Below are 23,509 nucleotides of genomic sequence, written 5' to 3'. Positions count from 1 at the left end.
CACCTGGACATGGGGCAGAACTTTTTCCCTGGGCAGAGCCCTGAACAGACTGCCCAGAGAGAGTGTGGAGTCTCCTCCCTGGGGATATTCCAGACCTCTCTGGCCATAATCCTGTGCCATGTGCTGCAGGATGGTCCTGCTGGAACAAGAAGGTTGGAGCAGAGGAGCTGCTGCAGTCCCTTCCAGCCTGAGCCATTCTGGGATTCTGTGTGAGCACCAAACTTGTGAGGAATGACAGTGAAGGAGGATGCAAAACTCAGCTCCTTGGTATCCCTGGCTTCACTGACCTGGAACTGGGCAAGGAGGTGCAGACCCTGCCTTTGCACCCTTGTGTCACTATAGAACACGAAATGAATGACGCACACACAGTCAGGTTGTCAGGGCAAAAAGAGGGAAGTTTATTTTCTTACTTCTATTTATATAGATTTTGGACAATGACCATGGATTGGACAATGAGGTTGACACCTCTCCCACTACACTGGTTAAGCTAGAAGTCTATTAATTGTCCTTCCTTCACAGAGGAATGATAAAGAAGAAGAACAGTTTACAATAACATTACTTTTGTTTACATGAAAATCTGTGAGAAACTCCACTACAAAAATGCAAACATCAGAAGGCTGAAAAAGATCAGGGTGACACCCTTGGATGTGTCTAATTTTTAATGCAGCTCAAAATCAGAAAACTGGTAACTGCAGCTGTGTTAAGGACCCTGTGTTAAGGATAACATCATCATTTCTAGGTGTGACTTCCCTCTGATAAAAGTTCCCAATACCTCCTCCCTGTAAGGTCATCATCAATCCCTTTCTTTCAAATAAACAGACTTTGCCTTTTGTGAACACAGAACAACGACACAATTTAATATGAATTAATCTTGCATGCAATTTCAACAGAGTTTTATCAAGTTTTTTTCTTTTCTCCAGATGAAAGTGCTCATAGTTGAGACTGTTGTCACCAACATTACTGTTGTGGCTGATTCTTTCCAGCTTTGATTGGATTTGTGCAGCCAGATTTCCTTATCACTATTACTATTAAGTGTTTCATCTGATGGTAAATACTTGTTCAACAGAACATAAAATGTGCTTGCTTGTCCAGAAGATTTACATTCATAGAAAGGAATGATAATTTGCTAATTATTCTCAAATTTTTAGCACTCCTTATACTGTTCAGTTATTTAATGATTTTTTTTCTTTTAATCTGTATAATTAAGTAAAATATAATGGCAAGAATAATCACTGTAGGAACACTTGGGAAGCCAGGACAGAGCTGTGCAGGATAGTTATTAAAAAATACATCCAAATCAGGAGTTCCAAAGCTATCAAAAATCTCAATAAGAGGGCAAGGTTTGCTGTTGGTGTAGGTACAAATGTGTTGTCCACCCATATAAAGAGGATGTGCTCTTCACTGATTTACTAAGGAGTGAATAAAAGAAGGATGTATTCATAGTTTGGGAGAACATTTTTTTTTTTTTTCATCTCAGCTATTTGCCTTACCCCATCAGTCGTTTCACTGTTTTCAAGACCCTGCAGTTAAGGGTTTACATTTTCAGCTCTTAAAGTTCATGGAATCTGAGCCAATTGCTTGGGGTGGAAGCCTCAGTGTAGACTACAGCTAGTAAATAATTGTCCATTCCTCTTTTATTTTTAAATTTATGCTTTAGGTTTACTTTTATGGGTGAAATTTTGATGCCACTGAAGAGAGTTTTGTCACTGCTTTCAAGGCCTGGTTTAACTTCCATATTGTGCCTCTGTGATTTTTTTCTCAGAGGCTGCATTTACTTTTTTTTTATGCTGTTACTACTATTTTCTGCTGTCATTATTTCTCTTTTAGGAGTAAGACAAGGAGGAAGAGCTGACTTGTGGGTGGCTGACACAATATTCAGGTTTTTCCTGGAAGTTTAGAAGTTTGTGAATGTAGTTTGTGAATGCAGCCAACTAATCAGGTATCCCCCAAAATATGTGCACCTTTACATCCAGTAGCTTAATAAAAGATTTCTGAAACAGGCTGACCTCAGGGAAAACGAGTGTGCCAAGCTCTTTGATTTAAACCAAGGATCAACAGTGTTTTGTCTGTATTTAAAGCTTTTGCCAATTATGAGAATCACAGCTTTTCTTTCCATATGTTACTATATCACATAGTTGTAAAAGGAAGTGTGACCCACATTTAATATAAAGTAAGTCTCAGAAACCAGAAGGCAAAGGAAAAAACCCTCCTAACTTTTTTTTTTTTTTTTCCAATGATTTGTGATTCACTAGGGTAGAGGGTGGTCTGTAGTTACAGAAAAAGAGACCTGATCTCCTCCTTATAATCTCAAGTGGAAAGATAACTTAAGTGCAAATGTTCTTGACTATATTTCAATAGAAACTCAAAAAAAAAAAAAAAAAAAAAAAAAAAAAAAAAAAAAAATTTATAGTGGCAAGTCTGTAGGGGAGAACAGGGTAAAATTAGCAGAAGTTAAAATGATGCAGTAAAAACTATTTAGTGATTTTTACTATTTTTTTTAGCAGTTGTACAGGCTCTGTATGCCAGCATATGTAAATCTTTTTAAAAGAAATGAAACTTTCCTCTATGACAGACCATTCTCTAAGTGGTTTTTCTATCAATCAGGAGTAGAGTGTAGTGAAATATTGGTGTGTATATTTTTCTTTGCAATTTTTTCCTGGTTTAAAATCTGCCATGAATTTCCTCATTTCTCTTTGTGACTCATATGTTGCAGAAAAGTCCTAAAATGCTCAATAGGTTACACGAGATGCTTTTTTCTCTTTTTTCCCCTCAGAAGCAAGGCAAAACAGGCTCCTGGAGTACCACTGCACAATGAGCAGAAGGAATCAGATCTCAGACAGTCACCAAAATAGATTTTATATGGCCTAAAAAGCACCTTAGTCCTTAAGGAAGTGCATGAGTGCCCTGCTGGGAAAGTGTCTGATCCTGCTGGGCTGTGGGATAATAAACTTGTGACAATGCAAAGCTGTTTGTGTGGGACTGATCCTTGCCAAAACATCAGGCAGAAGAGTTTCAGGGGTGATGCTGATGTTAAGTCAAGGGGTTTTGATGGGAAATCCCCTGAAACAGCTCACATTTGGTTCAGAATGGAGCAATGCTTTCTTTGGTTTGAGATTTCCTTCTTCATCTTGTGCTGGGGAAATTGCAGCAAATTGTGTGGACACCACTGATGCTGCAGACAGCTCCTGGATTTTGTCAAGTTGTGCTGTAAAATAATCCAGTCAAAGCATTTCTTGGTTTGTTTATGCTGCTTTATTACTGCGCTGTTTATCTTTAATATACTTTCAATATTTGCTATACTTCAATTTCTTTCTTGCAGATAGGAGATTGAATGGGCCAGGAGCCCACATTATGTAACAGCCCAAACCAAAGAGAAAATGATGCTAAATATCACTGCATGGCTGCTGAAGAATGTCTCAATCACCTTAATGAAATGCTGATGGATGTCTATGGGGTAAATACACCAAGCTTTGGTTTGCTTTTGGCAGTGAAAAAGCTGGGAGCTATTTTGATCCAAACATTTGTTTTAAAAGTTGGTCTGGAGGAGCTGTCGGGAAAGTGGCTCTGAAAATTATGTTGGATTTCAAGTCTTCTGTGTTCTCAGAAACTTCCAGTTCAAATACATTCAGTTTTCAAGTCAAAACCTTTTTTATTTTTATTCTTAATTGTTTTCTCTGCAGCCTCTGCCAGGAAAATATCTTCCAGGTTATTTTTTCCCATCCTTTTGTGAGCACAGCTATTAAGTATTCTGCAATTAGCAAAGAGTGTCTCTGCACTGCTCATCCATGGAACAGCCCATCTATTCATGAGAATGATCCTCCAAGAAGGTGTTCTTCGTCCCCGAAGTTTGCAACATAGTGATCTCAATCAAAGGTTGATTTTCCAGCTTTTCTACATTTGGTTATTATTTTCTGTAAGGCAAAACTACAAATGGTTTGTATTCTTAAGCTGCATTGAAATACTTGCCTGTTGCCAGTACAAGTCGAGAGCAAACTTTTGTTATTTATGTTCAAAAAATACGCAGTAGACCCGTTAAATACATTTAGATTAATATATTTATTTAAATATTCCTTGTTAGGACACCTATTGTGCCTCCTGTGAAACAGACAGCAACAGTGACAGTACCAGCAAGTCCTGAACAGCTTTTTGCTTGCCTTGAGGAATTCCTGTACCCAGTGGGTTTCTTGGGAAGGAACCTGACCCCCATGTTACATCAGCAAGAATTCTGTCAACTCCTTCATACCCAAGCAGATAAGGAGGTACTTCCTTGGCTTTTGCCAGCTCACAAGTAAGCAAGAAAGAGTTGCACAGCACCTACAGGAACTTGCTGTGTTTACAGAAATGAATATACAGCGTGAACACTCGTGGTGGAGATAAACCAAGATGTTTATCGAGCTTGAGTTGGGAGCTCTACCAAGTTCTCAGTGATTTATGGCTGCATTTGATTAGACATTGAATCTGGATTAAAATGCCAGAACTGTCCCTGGTGGCTGTTTTAATCTGTGAGGTCAAACACAATAAACTGGCGCCTGAGCTGGAGCCCCTAAACTGGACCACTTTTGTGCATCCTCCAAGCATGCATTGATCTACTGTTGCTAAAGAGTGGATAAAAGAAGAATTCATGGTTTGGGAGCATGGGAGGTGGGGACATGCTTTGGGAATCAGCTGTCCCTTTGGAGGGAAGGGCAGACAGGGTATTCATTACCTGCCTGAGACAGTATCTGTCATTTCTGGCACTGGTATTGCTGCCAGACCATTTCAGAATCCTGGAGCCTCGTGCTCCAGAGTTTTAAGCCAGCAGGAGCAGACAAAACCAGGAGACATGTGCGGAGAGTGGGTGAAAGATAGAGAGAATAGAGACACATCTTCCTCTCCTGTGAGAAGAAATACTCCTTAAAATGTCTGGAGTTTTAAAGTTTGAGCTTAAATTCAACGACAAACAAAATTTGAGCCTTAAAAAACAATCATTCTAAAAGCTCAGTGCGAAACTGTTTAGCTATGCAAAGAGAGACAAATTTATAGAAAAAAAAATGACAAGATGCAACAGGACTGGAAAAGCTCCTGATCAGCAACTCATCTCCGCTGTGGCAGTGATGATGTGATATATACACATAGGCTTATTTCCCAGTTTTTATTTGTCTCTTACAGCATTACTGTTGGCTCTGATGGTGGTAATATTTATCTGCTTGGTTTGGTTTTCTTCTTTCCTGAATTGGACAACTGAGTGAATCAAGGACATCAGTCTAAAACAAGAGAGGAAACTGATGTTCACAGAATCATTAAAGCTGCGGAAAAAAAACCCCTCCAAAATCATTGAATCCCACCTCTGACCCAACACCTTCATCACAAAGTGCTACTACATCTGCTCATTTTAAAATGTATCAAGGGACAGTGAGTCCACCACTTCCCTGGAAAGCCTATTCCAATGTTTAACCACCCTTCCAGTGAAGAAAATTTTTCTTGTTATCCAACATGAACCTCTCAAATGATGATCAAACCTTGCCACCAGTTGGAATCTGAGATCGCTAATTACTGTTGTACTCTCATTTCTGATTCAGCTCATACTCAGCTAGAAATTGAAATATTTTGACTTTAGCTCCAGAACTTCCCTATTTCAAATACTCTTGCTGATTCAGAGGTTTAACAAAGAAAACACAGGGATGGGAAGCCTGAAGAGCACTTGCATTTTCACAGTTCAGTTTTCAGACTATTTTATTGGTCAATTGTTTGTGTTTATGGACTCTTCTCTCAAAAAGTGCTTCTCAGGTGTGGCAATCCTTGTGCAGCACATGGGTTTAGTCAGATTTCAATTTTAGCCTAATTTTCTTAGAATTCGGGCATTTGGAATGATGGCTGAATTTGCAAATGTTTTTTTGCCTTCCTCCCCATTTCTAGCCATGCCTTGGTGACTCATACAGATAGTTTTGGTCTATGTAATTGATGTAAATCAAGGATAATCTTCCTGGAGTCACTCCAGGATATAATTGTTTCTGAGATAATTAACATTTCCTTCTATATCTGTATAAATGATCCACGCTGGCTCTTGAGTTTGAGGAGAATTGAACAGCATTGATTTGAAAATAAATAGGGAATTACAAAATTTAAAACATCTTCGCTAACCTGCAGCCAGGGAAATAATGCAATATTTAAAGAATTAAGTTTACACAGATGTGAAGTAACAATCCTTAATGTGCATCTTAGAAATGAGAAAACAAAACCACTACCAGGATGAAGAACAACAAAAGGGAAGGAAAGTCGTGGAGATTAAAGCTCCCACTAACGTAAAATATACTTAGTTGTTATTTTATTATTTTTTTTTCTTCTCTGTGAACAAAACAGATGATAAAGGATGCAGAGCTAGCTTGTGATCACGCTCATTACTATCTTGTTATCAAAGCAAGAACCAGATGGTATGACCTAGTAAGGGTAAGAAGAATGTTTTCTTTAAATAAATAAGCAGCACTAATAGATTTCAGAACATCATGCAATGTTGATCTTCAGATTCTATAAATATTCAAAGAGACCCGTGCAAAATAGCTCATTAATGATAAAAACTTACTCTGTAATTAAAAAGAAATCCACTGTCTGAATAATATGCAATTTTTTTGCAACGTTCATTACGTAGTAGATACTATCATGGTTATTTTTTAAACTTTCTTCATATTTTACTGTTGTTAATTTTATTTAATGTTTCTGTTGTAAGAGGAGCAGTGGGTTACACCTGAGGCCTGGGCATTGAGGCTGTACACAAACACAACTTTCTGCTCTGCTGACACTCAGTCCTTCCCATCATAGAGAGCCACTGAGGGTGCTGCTTTTACCATGCCAAAAAGACTCTCATGCATGTATCCTATAAAAATATTTCCATCTTTTTGAACTCTCAAATAGTTAAAACATTTGGTCAACATATCATCATCAGAAAAAAAAAAAGAAAAAAAAAAAAGAATATGATTTTTTCACTGTGTACATTAAACAGTAGTACTGGTAATCTCAGTTTACAAATTATCTGCTAAAACCACCAACAAACCCAAGCAACCAACCCAAACCTAGAGCAAAATCCAATTAGTATTAGACATAGAATGAGCTGGAGAGAAAATCTGCAGGTCTGTCATTTTTCAGTCCATTACTTGATCTAGTCAAAGATGTCCCTGTTAATTGCAGGGGATTGGAGTAGATGGCTTTTGAAAGTCCCTTCCAACCTGAAGTATTCTATTATTCTATTATTTTCTGCTTCTTTCTCAATTCCCATTATCTATTCAGCTCGTAGAGAGATCAGACATTTTGTCAAACTTGTTGGTTCTTGTTAGTGATGATTTCTTTTGCATTCCAGAATTTTCAAGGGTTTGACAGTGAAGGAAATGGCATTATACAGCCAAGGGACTTGAAGAAGTTCTTGTTCCCATTTGGCATTCCAATCACCCTGGAAGGATTGAAGCAGCTTTGGGCAAGGTATAACAACTCTAAATGATTAGGTCTTGCAATAATGCATCTTTTATAGGATTACAGAGCCTTTGGTAGTGCAGTGAATGACAATAGATTACACTGCACAAGAAATCTTTTATTTTGTTACGATTGTGACCTCAGTGCACCACACTGTTTTACAGGAGTCTTATACTAAGTTCATTTAGATCCATCAGTTCCCAATGAATTCAAAGGCAGAACCTCCACTTGGCTTTAGTATTTCTGATCCTTTTAATTGAACATGCATTTTCTTCTCAGAAATGGCACTGTAGGTCACTGGTTACATTAAACTTCTTTCCCAGCAGTTCTTCTTACACACACAAATGCCCAGCTCAGTTTGTCCTGGGTTAAAATCAATTCGAGGTATCTCAGGTCAAATGGGAACTGCAAACAGAGTTCCCATCCAGGAGGTCTGTGGGCAGCCCACATTGGACACCTGTAGGAAGGCACAACCTCTTCTTTTCACAGCACTTACATTTTACTTGCAATATTTTCAACCTAAATAAAAAGCCACGCAGTCAAAAGGAAAAAAAAAATGCTACACAGCAAATGCTCAACAAAAGAAAGCCAGGCAATTTTATGCTGTGTAAAGATTTCAAGTAATATGGTGAGATGTTTTTATAGACAAGTAATTTGTTGTGAAGTGGGGGGGAGCTTATCTGCCTTCAACAAAGAGGAGCTGGGCTATAAACTGTGTTTGCAGTGGGATAGATGTCAGCCCTATGTGACATTGTATAAAAAGCCACCTTCATTACAGGTTTATTTTGAAAAGTAATCACTCTAATATATAGAATCACAGTGTATTGCATTTTGGTTACAAACTGCATCAACCATATAGATTTTCTCTTAGCATTGATTCATTTATGAACTATTTTCTGCTCCATTAGATTTTACTTCCCATTCTTATTCCTTGTTCCTGTGGCACGTTGAAGAGTGTCCTTTCCATGCAGTTTTTATTTGCTGCATAACTTCACTCCCATCAGCCACTCCTTTCAGAGAACCGCTAAAATCTCTTACGTGCCTGATACGTCTGTAACTTGAATAAAGGAATTAGGGTGAAGCTGAGGCTAAATTAGGCATTGCCATGCAGCAGAGAACTAGCAGAGGGAGAAACTCCAGAGGAAACAGCCTGTGGCAGGATTTATACCTAAGAAAATGTAAAAAAAGTGTTTATGAAGCTAAGCCTATGTTTCTGAAGGATGATTACAACTCTGAGCACCTTGTGTGACCACTTTGAGACACTTGAGAAGGGATTTTTCGGGGACCTGCATCTCAAACCAGACTCTGAAAGACTGCAGCACTGAGAGCTGGAGAACACTGCTGGCAATTTTCTCCTCAGGGCAGTATTTTTAGAAATGCCTCTGTGATTACAATGTGTAAACCCCCATCTTTTGAGCCTCATGTAAAGTCCCTCATTCATTTTCAGTGTGGAATGGCACCTCTGCAAGGAAGGGAAGTCAGTGAGAGCTAAGCTGTTAAGTCAGTTAAGGACATCTGTAATGTCTTTCTATGGGGAACACATGAATATTTAAAAAGAGCTTTTTCTTTTTCAAGGTATGATACAGATGAAAAAGGAAAACTAACTCACCAAGAATTTTTAAGAAACTGGGGATAGAGTTTCCATCCGCTGACACAGGCTCAGCCAACACATCACAGATGACAGCCAGGCACATTTACAGGCATTAATTTTGTTTATTATTAGAATAATGAACAAAAGAAGCATTCAAAGCTGAAAGAGCAGCAGGAACAGCAGTAAGTAAAGCTCTGCATGTAAAAGAAATTACAAATCAGACCAAGTAAGTTATTTATGAGCTCAGCATTTAACTTTCAGTGTTTGTGTTTAGTTTGTCAAGATGACACCGCGAGCAAAAAAATTACAATGTTACTAAAAATAAGGCTCTGAAAAAGAGTTTTGGGAGGTGCTGCACCAAGGTTATCCATAGTGTTATTCCATTGATTTGCTGGAGATGAGCTAACTTGTGTGCACTGGGAGACTTTTTCCATAGATGTTCTCCAGCTTTTACTACAGAGACCTTGTGGCATCATCTCTGCTGGCAAAGCAGAAAGTCCAGAGACATTCCCAGACTGCTGCTGGACTGCCAAACCTTTGTGACCCGCCTAGCACTGCTTGGGAGCCAGAATTCCTCAAGGACAGCTCCTCCTGGCTGGTTTGGAGGTAGCTGCTCCCTTTGGGGGGCTGAGAAGGTTCAGTGGCAGAGATGTGCCAGGTGTCCCCATTCTCTGCCCTTCTGATTGGTGTCAGCTCGTGGTTCCAGTCCTGACACTGCCACCAGCTCAGACTGAAGAAGAGCAAGTGCAGGTCCCTCCCCACCTGGCTGCTTCAGACAACCTTGGCTTGGACCTGGTTATGCTGACCAGGGGTTTTCCCTGCAGCTGGACTCGGGTGGGTGTGTAGGATGCTGTGGTACTCACTCACCCCCTGTCCCTGGGATGGGTGACAATCACACTCAGCTTCTGTTGTGGTTTGAAAGCAAAACGAGTGAGAGGCTCCAAGTCAGAAATACAATTTAATAAGAAGAAAGGAAAAAAGGTAAAATAAAATAAAATAAATGCAATAACACAAAGGACCACTGACAGAGTCAGAACACAACCTGAGCAGGGTGGTGGGAGCAGTCCAGCTGAGGGGCTCTTCCTGAAGCAGTGATCCCACAGAAAGGTCTGGGAGCTCTGCTCCTCTGGGAATCCAGTGGCTCAGGGCTGCTTGTCCTGTCCCAAATCCCAGATTCTCTCCAGGTGGGAATGCTTGGCTCCTCCCCCTGGGCGGAGCATCTCCCAATGGGATGAGGAGTCGTGTAGTGGGTCCTTGATGGCCCATTAAACAGAGAGAGCTCCTGGAGGGAGTTCCCTGTGAGTCCTGGGCAAGGCATTGATGGGCCATGAGCAGAAGAGCCCAAAGGAGGGGCCTGGGAAAACACTGCCCCACCTGGTTTCAACAGTTCATGAAGATGGTGATGGAATAAATACTTTGTGTACATCCTACACTGCAACCCAGGACAGCTTCACATACCTCTAGCACTCCTTAAATGTCTAGGAAATGTGATGCTGTTTTACACCACAACGACACAGACTCTGAGCTTCAGAAGGCTGAAAATGACTCCTTTATTTTTGGGATGTGTCTCCCTTTTATACTATTTTACACAGACCAATCTGATTGGTGACACAAAGACAAATCTCTTCAGTCACATTGGTCAGACCAGAGGGACAGCAAGAAGAAATTCCTCCTAGGAAAAGGAATGAAAACAAAGTACAGTTTACAAAAACACTTCTGTTTACAGAAAATTCCCCGAGGAAAGAATTTCATAAAACCAAAACACCTCAGGCATGGAACCAGAGCTACAGAAATGGCTCTGGAGTGAAGCAAAAGCAGCCTTGACAAGGATGGACTCTGGCTCCACGTGAGAGAAACGAGCTCCTCATCTCTGTCTGAGACAAAATCAACACTCACAGTTAAGAGGTCACTGCCCCTGAGAAGAGCATCTGACAGACAAATGACAAAATGATATCCTGCTTGCAGTGGAGTCTAATGATCCGTGCTTGCCCCAGTGAGTCAGCAGTGATTAGCCTGCTGCTCCTGCTCCTGTAAGATTCCTGCACCTGCCAGCAAGATTGAGGCAGCAGCAGAACCCTCTGCCCCACCACAATGCTGTTAAAACTTCATGTTTCTGTGGAAAAAGCACCACCTGGATGCTTATCATGTTTCTTGCTTGTGCTTTCACTCTTCTCCCAAAATGTATTTTTTTATTATTTATTTTTTATTTAGGAGTATAAACCCTCAGGAGCAAAACTCATGTAAAAATATATCCCCAGGAGCACAGATTTGCTTTCTCTTGTGCTTGGAAAGGGTCTGGAAGTTGTAGAAACTAATAAATTATTGTTTATAAGAATGATAATTCCCCATGACATTGTTGATAAAGTTGATACACTCATAAAGAGAGAAGAGCAGCCTTGCCTTGCAGATAAAGAGGCAGCTTGGGAAATCAGCTCACAACTGCCCCACAAAAACAAGACAGAAGCCTATAATCCAAGGCTTTTGCCTTTTTACCCTACTTTTTTAAATCCTGCTTCTCAGTATCCCAAATAGCCTGAAAGAATAAGAGCAAAAACTGTCCCTTTTTTTTTTTTTTTTTTTTTTTTTCAGCATCACATGTCTCCCAGCTGCATTGCAGCTCTGGCATAAACTGCACTTATGACACCCGCAGGTATCAATGAGACTTCCACCTGTAAGGGATTGTACAACATAAAGCAGAGCTGGTGAGGCAGCTGCTGTGTTGCAGGAATTGTTTATTGTTATATTTGATGTGAAACTGCCTCATACTGGGCTTTTCCACTCCTTTTTTTTTTTTTTTTTTTTTGTTCCAGCCCGTTATGTCTAGTCTGACTTGGATGAAGAGCTCTTCTGGTCAGGAGCTTTCTATTTCTTTCCTGTTAGTGCAATGCCAAGCACAAGGCAGCCCTGCCTCCAGTGCTATAAATAAGAAGCAGCTCTTCAAGTCAGAGAGATGCTGCGTGCTGCAAGCAGAAATTATACAGTGTGGCTCAAAGATGCAAATGCTCCTCCTGAAGCAGCTGGAGAGTAATTAAATCAATGGAGAAGACATGCCAGGTAAAAATAAAATAGTCATGATGTGTGATGCTGGCAGGTCTGCATTCTTTCAGAATTATTGTGAATATATTTTAACAACAGCCAGAAGTGCAACAATACTCACAGATACACATTGCTTAACCTTTATTTGGAGAAACAGAAATTGGAGACTGGGTCACACAGAACTGGGTGCAGTTATGTGCTGGCAGTTGGAGCCAGATGCTCCTGGTTGAGGTAGAGATGGATGTGAAATATTCTGACCCCTGCACTGAGGGTCCCCCATCCTGAGTGCTGACACTTTGCAGAAGAGACTTTTATAATCCTTTCCAAAATTGCACTCTAATTATTAGTTAGATTTTTTGCTTTGCTTGGTTTTTATATACAGGACAGCCAGTTCTGATTTTAATATTTTGAAATTTGTCATCTGCAGTTTTGTCTGGGAATGAGTTCACCATTTAATCACTCATGGTCTGCAAAAGTAAGTCTTGTTATTGATTATTGCCACCTTTCAGTCTTGCTGAATGTTCTCTCTTTTGCCTCCCACACTTCCTCACCCACCTCCTGTATAGTGGGAGCAGTCCTTTGCTAGTAATGCCAGTCGGGTTTTCTGTCTTGGATATCTGGATGTGCAGGAGGAGTTGAATGCAGACCTCTGAACTTCTCAGATTTCATGTAAGCCATAAATGACTCTAGAGCCAGAGTCATTGTACAGTGGATGAAACAATCCATGTATGTGGAGGCTGTGGAGGCAGGAATCCAGCCCAGTCCCTCAGAAACCCCTCAGAAAGCTCAGCTATGAGAAACAGAGGTGGGGACCATCCCTCTTGTTGGAGCTGATCACCAATAAATGGGATGGGGTGACCAAGGAGTGTTCCACCAGTTTTTTTATTTCATTATCAGTCTCAGTGAAGGCAGAGACATAAAAGATGGTAAAACTCATGCCACAACCACAGAAGCCAAAGTTCTCTTTGTTACAAGGCCTTTTAAAAGTTTTTTAGCCAATAGGCTAAAATAGGCTGATAGCCAATAGGCTGATGCTAGAAGCTTACAAGTGTCTACTCAAGCCAATCACTAAACACTGCACATACACCTTACACCATACAAGAGCTTGTTCTTGTATGTTCTACATTTTTTTGCAGCTTAGAAACTTTCTATGCCCCAAATATTTCAAGGCCTAAAATTCAACTCTGTTTCAAACCTCTATCTATGCAAGCTTATTGTAACACTGTGAAAGTCCTCTGCTTTTCCAGTTCCCTGACTGTAAGGTCAGTGTAAGGACATCAGCTCTTGTGTAGCCCTGGTTTCGTGCCTGAGGTGTTTTGGTTTACTGAAATTCTTTTCCCAGGGAATTCTCTGTAAACAGGAGAAATGTTTTTGTAAATTGTACTCTGTTATTCATTCCTTTCCCTAGGAGGGACTTCTTGATGTCCCTCTGGTCTGACCAATGTGAGTGAAGAGGTTTGTCTTTGTTTCACCAATCAAATTGGTCTGTGTAAAATAGTATAAAGGGAGACACCCCCAAAAATAAAAGAGTAATTTTCAGCCTTCTGAAACTCAGAGTCTGTGTCATTGTGGTGTAAAACAGCATCACTCTTGGTCAGCCAAACCCATTCAATGGCTACAAAACCAAGCCAGGATGTGGTCTCAGGCCACACTTCCTTCTCAGTGTGCTGGGAAACTGATTCCTTTCACCTCTCACATTTGGACTGGGAGGAGATATTTGCCTGCAGTGTGGGTTTGCTGTTTGCAGGACGCACTTCAGCAGCACTGAGAGCAGCACCAGCTCCCCCTTCCTTGTGTTTTTCCTTGCCCAGGGGCTGCATCCAGCCTGTGTCCTCACTCCAGGCTTCCTGCAAGGGCTGTCAACCTCACCCTACCAGTCTTTGGACCAGTGATTGCACACTGTGAGGCAGACAAAAGCTCTGGACATCTTACAATTCAAAACATACTGCCTTGCACTCTTTTTTTTTTTTTTTCCTTTTTCTTTTTTGCTTTTGGAACAAATTGCCCAAATTAGAAACAGATATTGAACAGTGTGCAGTGGCTCTGCAGCTCTTCAAGAAAAAAATATTAAACATTTGCAAGAAAATATTATGTTTTTTGGCATTGCAGCTTGATTTATGGTTTTAATCCTCATTTTCTCCATGTATTTATTGCTGTGAGTGGAATAATTACCACCTGGAAATCTTTTATTAGACCAAAAAAATGTTGAATACTTCAATTTTCCAAAAATATGAATCTCAAAATCTCAGCTTCTACTTTCATTGGGACCATTCTGTGTTTCTGTGAAGATTTAAGTGGAAGATGACAGCAGTGATGAAGAGTGGCACTGAAAACAAATACAGTCAAAAAAAGGATTGCTGAATTTTCCTGCAACGAGGGCACAACATGGATCAACCACATCAACCCTTCAAAGGCCACCCCTGCAAGATGGAAGGGGATTTGCTGAATAGACTTTGGGGCTGGCAGAGATCAGTCTGCCTGAAATCACAAAGTGTCCTCAGGGTGATCAGCTAGTTTTGGCTTTTAAGTTGCTGTTCTGCTTCCTTGGTGTGACTCTCCTGGTCTCTTGCTGAGCCTCAGTCTCCATGTTCCTCCACCACTGTCCCATTGCTATAAAGCAAAATGGGATTTAAGCTCCAAAAAAGGCAAACCCTCCTCTGACAGGAGATTTTAGATTTGTTTCCCTGCTGGAAAGTCTGTAGGCTTCTGAGCATAATAAAAGTTGAAACTGGGAGATGTAATTAGATGTTGGATCTCTGGGGTCTGGTGTCTAAGAGGAGGCTGAGCTGGTTGGTCAATTGATGCTGTTTTACACCACAGTGACACAAGACTCTGAGTTTCAGAAGGCTGAAAATGACTCCTTTATTTTTGGGATTTGTCTCCCTTTTATACTGTTCTACACAGACCAATTTGATTGGTGAAACAAAGACAAACCTCTTCAATCACATTGGTCAGACCAGAGGGACATCAAGAAGAAGTCCCTCCCAAGGAAAAGAATGTAAACAAAATACAGTTACAAAAACATGTCTGTTGTTTACAGAGAATTCCCTGGGAAAAGAATTCCAGAAAACCAAAATATCTCAGGCACAAACCAGGGCTACAGGCAATAATTAGGAGCATGGAGATGGAGATGATGGAGATGAAGATGGAGATTGAGATGGAGACAGAGATGGAGGGGAGCAAAGGCAGCAGGGAGGAAATGCAAGTGCACCCTGATCTTCCACACTCCTCCCAACCCCAGCTTTGCTGTGAGTGTAATCCCAGTGCCACACAGTAGGATGGGGAAGAGAGGAAGGAATTAAGCAGAAAAAAAGAGAGATGTGAAAGTGAGAGAAAAAGTGAGAGCTCTGCAGGGGCTTTTAGAGGCTCTAAATCACACGGGCATTATTGCAGTTTCCTTGAAAAGCCTCACATCATGCCTTGGAACTTATTTACAGTGCCCAGATTAATCATAAGGAAGCTCACAACTATTTTCTGGAATATTGCAGGAGTAGGAGCTATCAAAGTTTTTAATGGCATGAAACCCAGCCAGGGTGAGAGGGCAATCCATGCAGTTACAGAAAGTAAGTTGAAGGGATATTGCACTCCCAAGGAAAACTTGAACTTTTGAAAGACAGAGGTTTCATATAAGAATGCAGAGGGAGGAATCCTTTGAAGAATTTTTGGCTGGTCTTAAAATAGCAGATCAGTCAAGCAGCTATGACATTTCACAGATTCCATTTTAAAAGGATCAAATCAAAGATCCAACAATACAGAAAAGATCCCAGAAAAGTAGGATTTAAAAAAAAAAAAGTATGCTAGAAAAATTTGTTTAGTCAAGCTAGGACAGCCATAAGGGGCAATATGGAAATACTAGAAGGGAAGAAGGACATGGTGTCTGTCAGAAAAAGAAACAAGAAAAATTGAAAGACTCTTCAGAGCTATCTGCAAATAGCCCAAGTGAAATGTGAAAATTCCTAGATTCACATTATGTTCAGGAGTTGAGAAATTTTGCAGCAGCTGTAGGAAATACAGTTATTTTGCAGGACCTGGCAACTGGAAAAGCAGAGGCAAAGGAGAATATCCTCCGTATCCCCAGATCTATGACAAAATATTACAAAGAAATGCTATGCAGAAACTTCAAAAGTGGGCTAAGAATCAACAACCTCTGAATTAAAAACTGGTGCTCAGTCACTGCTACCTCCAAACACACTGCAAAACAACTGGCCCAGGAATCTCTCCATGTAGAGGAAAGACTGATGGTGTCTAACAAGAATCTGACTTGTATCAAAGGATTGAATGCTCTTAATTTGAAAAAGATAAACAGGGTAGTTTAAATTTAAAGGCAGAAGGAGTTAGTGTTTGGTTTTTTAAAATATGTCTGTCTCTGGTGATGACATCTCAGAGAGGTTTGAAGGTTCTGATCTCAAGTCCAGCACATGGGTCAGGCCTTGTTCTGCTCCAGGTTTTGGTCAGGTCCAGTAGGTTTTGTTGAAGTTTTCTTGCTGTGTCAGAGTTTCAGGAGCCTCAAGAGTTGCAGAGAGTTATGGTGTCAAACCCTTCTAATTTTAATAGCCATACTAATAATATACATTTTGTAACTCTGATCAGGACAGGCTTTAAAAGAGAGAACTACGTTTTGCATCTGCAGTTCTGAATGGAGAGAGGAGCCAATTCATCTCCCAAGTAGCATTTTTTTACAAGAGGCCCAAGCCATACAATTCCATGTCCAAATTAAATGGAGGGCGTATTGGATTTAAAATTTATTCCTGGACAGTTTGCCAGTCTTTGAATAAGTTTTATGAATTTATAGATAAAAAAGCTCAAAAACTTTCCCTGCCCCTCCACTCCTATTCTATGTATTTGTTTGTATCCCTTTAGCCCATTTAACAAAGGAGCTAAAATAAACTTCTGCTGTATTTCAGGGATAAATTCAGGAATTACTTCCAAAATTTCAACAACACCATTCATAAAGGATAAAAATAGAGATGGCTATGTAAAAATATGTGGCCTGCACAGGGCATTATAAGAATTCAAGCCATAACCTGATGATGATGATATCAGAAGTTTTCTAAACAGGTTTGTATGATTATCTCCTTAGGACCTTTTTGTTCACACCCACCAAAGTCTAAAAGCTTCTACTGAGTGTTAAAGAAATGAAAAACTCTGTTAAAACTAATGGAGATACCCACAGGTCTAAAACTGCAGATGTGTGAAAAAATATTTTGCATAATGAATTGATTTTGCAGGCAAAAAAAAGTTAAATTGCTTCGTATTTTTTTTTTTTCTTTAAATATTATTATTTGAGTATGTGCGTTTGTTTGCCAGGTTGTTTCACTTATTTTATTTCAGTTTGACTGAGCAAAGGTGTGCAACATCTTGTTCAAAATGGAGACACAATTAAATCAGGTTATAAGATAACATTGGCTTTCAAATGATCCTGTGCTGCTGCCACAACAAGCAATCTTTTCATCCACTGTATTAATATAAGAAAGAAGAAGAAAAAAATCTCTATTGTAGAAGCTGAAGAACACAAAGGACCTGCTCCAACAGTAGGTGCTGCAATTCCCTGCACCAAACCAGCCCCCAGGGGTCATGCCTGGCATCACTGGGTTTTGTTCTCCAGTCCCTGCCAAACCAGACTCATTTGTGAAATAAAATTAACAAAGTTCTTTTTTTTTTTTCACAGTTCACCTTTAATTGGTTGATCAACTTTTTTATGAATCAAAACCTTAATAGGAATCTGCTGCTTGTTTCCTTCTCAAAGACCTCTTGATGATAAACACCTCCATTCATTGTAATTTTGTGCAGATTATTCCTTTCTTGATCCAAAATAGTCTTTTTCTAAATAATGCAGAGTAGATTAGCATATGCATTTAGTTTTATTACTAAAATTTTAATGCCCACTTGGCAATTTATTTCTCTGCTGAAATGGTGTTGATTATTTCCTTTTCCACACACTGTCTCCAATATTGGAGCCAGCTTGACACGGGTAGTATGTGGGAGTGCTGTGCAGCTGCAAGATGCAAAATCAGGGCTCTTGAATGGTTTTTTTTTTTTCTTCTTACCAGCAGATACGGGGTCTATAGTTAATTTCTTTTCCAGCCTGTTTTATAAAGCTTCCTCTTTGTTTTACTGGCTCTCTCCCCATTAATTAGACATTCTTGTAACTGGATATTCTGGTGATTGGGAGCTGAGGCATTGGTCCCTGGTGATTTACTGTGGAAACAGATGATAAAAGTGTGTTACAGTAATTCGTTTTTAAACAAGAAAATCGGGGTTGTGCGGTGGGGCCATCTCCTCTTGCAAATCTTGGCTCTCTAGGACTTGCCACGACCATAATTCTAACAAAAAAAGCTGAATGGAAGACTGAAAAAATAGTGCAGCATAGGAATTGTCTATGTGTAAAGAAGCCATGGTTCTGATAATTGGCTATAAAATTATTAAAGTCTTTTATAAACCTAAAGATGGTAATTCTAAGGTCAGTCTGGAAGAGTTCCATGGCAGCCAGTGGATCTGTATCAAACGTGCCTGGTGGAAATTGTATTCTGGAGACTCTGTGGTGATCTTTTAAGAGCAGGAAATTCCACAGTCTGGCTGTAATGGATTAATACAGGGAAAACAAGGGCAGAGCAAGCCCCTGCTCCTGTATCCATTGTGGGGATGAACTCTAGAAGCTTGTTTGTGGTCCTTGTCTAAAATATATCAGGTTATTTTTCATTAAGAAACCACAAGCCACAGGACTCTGAAGTAGCTTTTCATGTAATGGCCAGTGCTGTTCATCTTGTCACAATTTTTCTTGCTAAATACTTTTTATAGTCACATATTTTATGTATAAGTGAAGCTTGCCTGAATTCCAGTCCTTCCACAGTAAAATATGCAACTAAAAATTAATTCAGTTCGGTAACAAAGTTCTCTGAAAAAAAAAAAAAAAAAAAAGAAAAAAAAAGAGAGTTCCCAAATCATATGCAAGATCTTATGATTCCCCTTGCTGATATCTGATGCAAAAATATATTCACTGTTGTTACCTGGAGCTATCTGCAGTCAGCTCTGTGTCCCACTCCATTTCCAATGTGACAGAACATGGAATTCTCCAGCGTCTCTGATCCAGCAGCTGTTTCAGGTGACAGACAGAAATTTGGGAAGCTCTGAGTGCAGCCTGCAGAGCCCGTGAGCAGGGCTCCCAGGAATGGGATGGGCTCCCAGGAGTAGGATGGGCTCCAAAGTATGGGATGGGCTCCCAAGTGTGGGGTGGGCTCCCAGGAATGGGATGGGCTCTCAGGAATGGGATGTGATCTCAAGGTGTAGGATGGACTCCCAGGTGTGGGATGGGCTCCCAGGAATGGGATGGGCTCCCAAGAGTGGGATGGGCTCCCAGGTGTGGGATGGGATCCCAAGAGTGGGATGGGATCCCAGGAATGGGGTGCGTTCCCAGGAGTGCGATGGGCTCCCAGGTGTGGGATGGGCTCCCAGAAATGGGATGGGCTCCCAGGTGTGGGATGGGCTCCCAAGAGTGGGATGGGCTCCCAGGAATGGGATGTGCTCCCAGGTGTGGGCAGAGTTCCCAGATGTGGGATGGGCTCCTAGGAATTGGATGGGCTCACAGGTATGGGATGGGCTCCAAAGTATGGGATGGGCTCCCAGGAATGGGGTGTGCTCCCAGGAGTGGGATGGGCTTCCAGGAATGGGATGGGCTCCCAGATGTGGGATGGGCTCCCAGGTGTGAGATGGGCTCCCAGGTGTGGGATGGGCTCCCAGGAATGGGATGGGCTCCCAGGTACAGGATGGGCTCCCAGTTCTGGGCTGGCCACAAGTGAATGGGAGAGAAACCCTTGCTGGACTCTTCACACCACCAAGTGTGAAGTTAAGCCCTTTGTCATACCCACAGGCAGAAGTGTTGTATGGAATGAAGTTTGGTGAGTTCCCATGTGACAGAGAAATCAATCTTGAGTATGGACCTGTGTTGCTACATCCACAAAAGCAGCCAGAGAAAGGTCCTGGATATCACAGTGCAGGTCTGGCAGCACCTTACAGAGCTGTCTGTGGTTCTGCTGCTTCCTCTCAGAGGGATCACAGTGTTTAGGAGGGTTAAGCAGCACTTCAGCATCTGTGGGTCAAAGGTGTTTTTGTAAAACTGCATCTCCTCCAGCCACAGGGAGGATGGGGAGCCCACCAGTAAATGGGGATCAAAACACTGTGCTGTGTTTAAAAAGCAAGGAATTATTGCTGATGGGCAGGAAGGTTTCCCACTTGGGCCCAGGCTAAAGCAGGTTTCCTCTTGAGCATCTGGAGATTGGTCTGGATCTGCATCTGAGGCTGTGGTTGAATTTAAATGACAGGATGGGTATCTCAGACCTGATAAAAAGCTTGGGCTGGAACTAACAAGATTTATACACTGACACCACAAGCATATCCTGAAGTGCTGCTGCAATACAAATAATACATCATCATAATTAATCAGTTCAGACAACATGAGATAATGATTTAAAAATCATTGATATCTCATTCTGTGTTTTTTTTCCCTTAGCTTAGGAATCAGCATTCATGACAGCAGGCTCTCTTATTTTGATTTCCTGAGAGCAATTGAGGATGGCAGAGCATCTGAATACCAGCAGAAACAAAAGCAGGCTGCACCACCTGCAAGCTTTGCAGAGCTCAGCTTAGAACAAACCCTAATAAAGATAAAGGAAACGGTTACATCATCTTAGGATTTGTTGTATAAGGTAAATTTCATCTTATTTAATGTCTATTTCTTCTGCCTGGCTGGGTACTACCCCAAAGGCTTCAAAACTTTTCTGTTATTGAGTGCTTCCAACAACCTTGGCCTATGTAGAAATACCATCTTCTGACAACTGCAGGCTTCTTAATTGATTCTATTCTGGTAATTCCACAAAGCAAACATATCAAATCAAGCCTAGAAGTTTTGTGGCAGTAAGATTTGGAAAGGAAGACACAAACAGCAAATTATCAAGGCCTTCCTCTCTCCCCCCAAAAAACCCTTTCCTCCTCCAGATGTCTGTAAATTGTGTCCCAAGCCTGTAAAATATCACATCTTCCAAACAGCTCTGTTCAGTTTTCTAAGCTGAGACTTGTTATAACTAGATGCAATGTGCTACTGCAGGCAGGCATGATGATTTTATCAGGCAAAAGAGGCATGCAGCAAGTGAGAACAGACATCTGATCAGATGTGAGCACATTATAGTGGCTGCAGAAGTTATCACCTGTCACCTGGGGCTCTGCATTTATGCTGTGGGGCCACTTCTGGTTCTGACACAGACAGATAAGGTGCATTAGCTGTCAAGCAGCATGTTTTCCTGGTTTTTCCCTACCTGTAAAACAAGAACAATAAATATAACCACTTCTCCCTAGAATTTGGAAAGCTCTGAATGAATAAAAAGCTGTGTGCTGAGTAGTCTTAGAGCGTTGTGTCGCAGTCTAGTGAAATGCAGCAGCCTCTAGAGGAAACAGCTCTTCTTGCCACAGCAAGATTGTTATCAAGCATGGGAAAGAACAGTCAAAAAAAACCTTGAAGAAAACACTGCCATAACAAAGAACTTTAGAGCTGTGTCATCAGCTCCTGCAGTTTAAGCTCATGTTTAATTTCGAGGCAGACCCTGTATCCCCAACAATGTGGTCCTGCCTTCTTGCCTTGGTCAAAACCAGCACTTTCCTTCTGGCCCTGTGACCTAAATCAAGGAACATCAGTGTCCCAAAAGCCTGACCAGTTGTGTGTGTGGCCAGGGGAGACCTGCTGCCTGCCCGGGGAGGGGAAGGGAAGAGTCCCTGGGGAGGAAAATAGGGATAGAAACTCCCTGTCACCAATGGCTTTGTTTCTGAAACCTCAGCCTGTGCAGACAGAAATAACACAGGTTCCAACAAACACGCTGCTGGTGATCTGCCTGGAGCCAGAACCCAAAGAAAAGGTTTCCACAGAGATGCTGCTGCTTTAGAGAAATCTCTTTTCACACTCTCTAGAGACTCCTGGAATATTTATCCCAAACTTATTGGGGTCACATTGCCCCAACTTTGATCCACAATGAGCTGACCCACAGCTTTTCTAGACTTTGGTATTTCTGCCACTCTCTTGAACTGCTCTCTCAAAAATTTCTGCTGCTGCAACTCTTCCCTAAACTGTTTCCCCTGGGAAGCCTTTGGAAAACTCCCACAAGGAATAAATAGGTTGGGAATTTTGTGCAAGGGAGGATAAGAAGAAAGTAAACCTTCCAGGTGAGATGAAGTTAATGGGGATGAAAGGTCCTTTATAGAGCAGAAAATGAACTTGCCTCACCAACAGCCATAGAGGGGGGACAAAAGACAAATTGAATATACACATTGAAATTTTTTTTAATTAAAAAAACATTTTAATGTCAGTTATTTAAGGCAGCCCTCTAATATTTTTGTTTACTTCATCTCTTGTCTTAACCACTACCTTTTCTGGAATGTTTGGATACTTGCTATAACACCTTTTAGCTCTTACTGCAGGTTGTTGTTTATTTCCATACTTATATTTACACATGTCACAGAAGCACAAACTATTTTTGGCTCATTACAACAATTGGAAATTATTTTTAAAAATAAAAGAAAGGTTCAGGCTGAATATGGCTCTGACAAATGTGTTTTGTTTCTTCATGTAAAAAACACCTGCAATTAAAAGGTATATGGATTTCAGGTGTTTCCACGTGAACTGCTAAATGCCGAATTAAAAAAAAAGGTTTTTTGGGGTGTCTAGGTTTGAATAAATTCAAATTATTTATGCATAATATTTATTATACATAAATAATTTGAATTCTTGCTTCTCAGGCATTTTCTCTGCTGGAGAAAGGTGACAGTGGGGTAAGGAATTTTGGCAAGTATTTGGCCATTTCCCCTTTAAATGATGAAACAAACAGTTCAGGCACCTTCTCAAGAACCTCAGCTTTTGTGAGTATTTCACAGTACACTGGAAAGTGTGTTGAGAAATATAAACCACCTCAGACATCAGAAGAGCCACTAAGCTATAACACATTTCTTTAAAAGATGGGATTGGATAGCAATGACTGACTAAGCAGATGATTCACATATTTTCAAAAAGCCACATATATTTCTGTTGGCTTCTATTTAACTACACAAAGCCCTTACCCTCTTTCAAACTGCTCTAACAAGTTAAACTGTGCACGCACTTAGATTTTGATCTGGACATGCAACAAGCTGGAAACACGACCATGGATGGAGTCAGAGGGTCCCACATGGGGGATGCAGGACATGGGTTACCCAAATATGCCAAATGATCCCTGATGGACTGGCAGGGGCATACAGGAAAATGAATGGAGTGGGAATCCCACCAGGGTCTAGGTGCCAAATTAGAATAGCAGAGTAGATGTAGCAGGAAGATCAAACACAGATTGGTCAAGGAAAGAGAAATTCTTGACTGCAGCCATGGACATGGTCTTCTGATGCTCTGAATATGAGAGTTGCAACAACTCA

The 23,509-nt window shown here is 40.8% G+C and overlaps 1 protein-coding gene across 1 annotated transcript in view; it reads left to right on the top strand.

The window, feature by feature from the left end:
• Window positions 1–21,996, top strand: part of EFCAB6 (EF-hand calcium binding domain 6) — a gene marked incomplete at both ends in the record, with an annotated part of 72,903 nt that extends 50,907 nt beyond the window's left edge. Inside the window, 9 exon segments of the mRNA XM_083860116.1 lie at window positions 3,320–3,345; window positions 3,347–3,454; window positions 6,340–6,426; window positions 7,331–7,449; window positions 9,016–9,058; window positions 9,064–9,128; window positions 20,574–20,751; window positions 20,755–20,769; window positions 21,892–21,996. Coding sequence (XP_083716242.1) covers window positions 3,320–3,345; window positions 3,347–3,454; window positions 6,340–6,426; window positions 7,331–7,449; window positions 9,016–9,058; window positions 9,064–9,128; window positions 20,574–20,751; window positions 20,755–20,769; window positions 21,892–21,996 — 746 coding nt within the window.
• Between the last annotated feature and the right edge of the window lie 1,513 nt (window positions 21,997–23,509).

This window comes from Zosterops lateralis (genome assembly GCF_965231275.1).
Source record: "Zosterops lateralis genome assembly, chromosome: 4".
Lineage (NCBI taxonomy): Eukaryota > Metazoa > Chordata > Aves > Passeriformes > Zosteropidae > Zosterops > Zosterops lateralis.
Note: the sequence above shows the minus strand (reverse complement) of the source record. Positions and strands in the feature narration are given on the sequence as shown.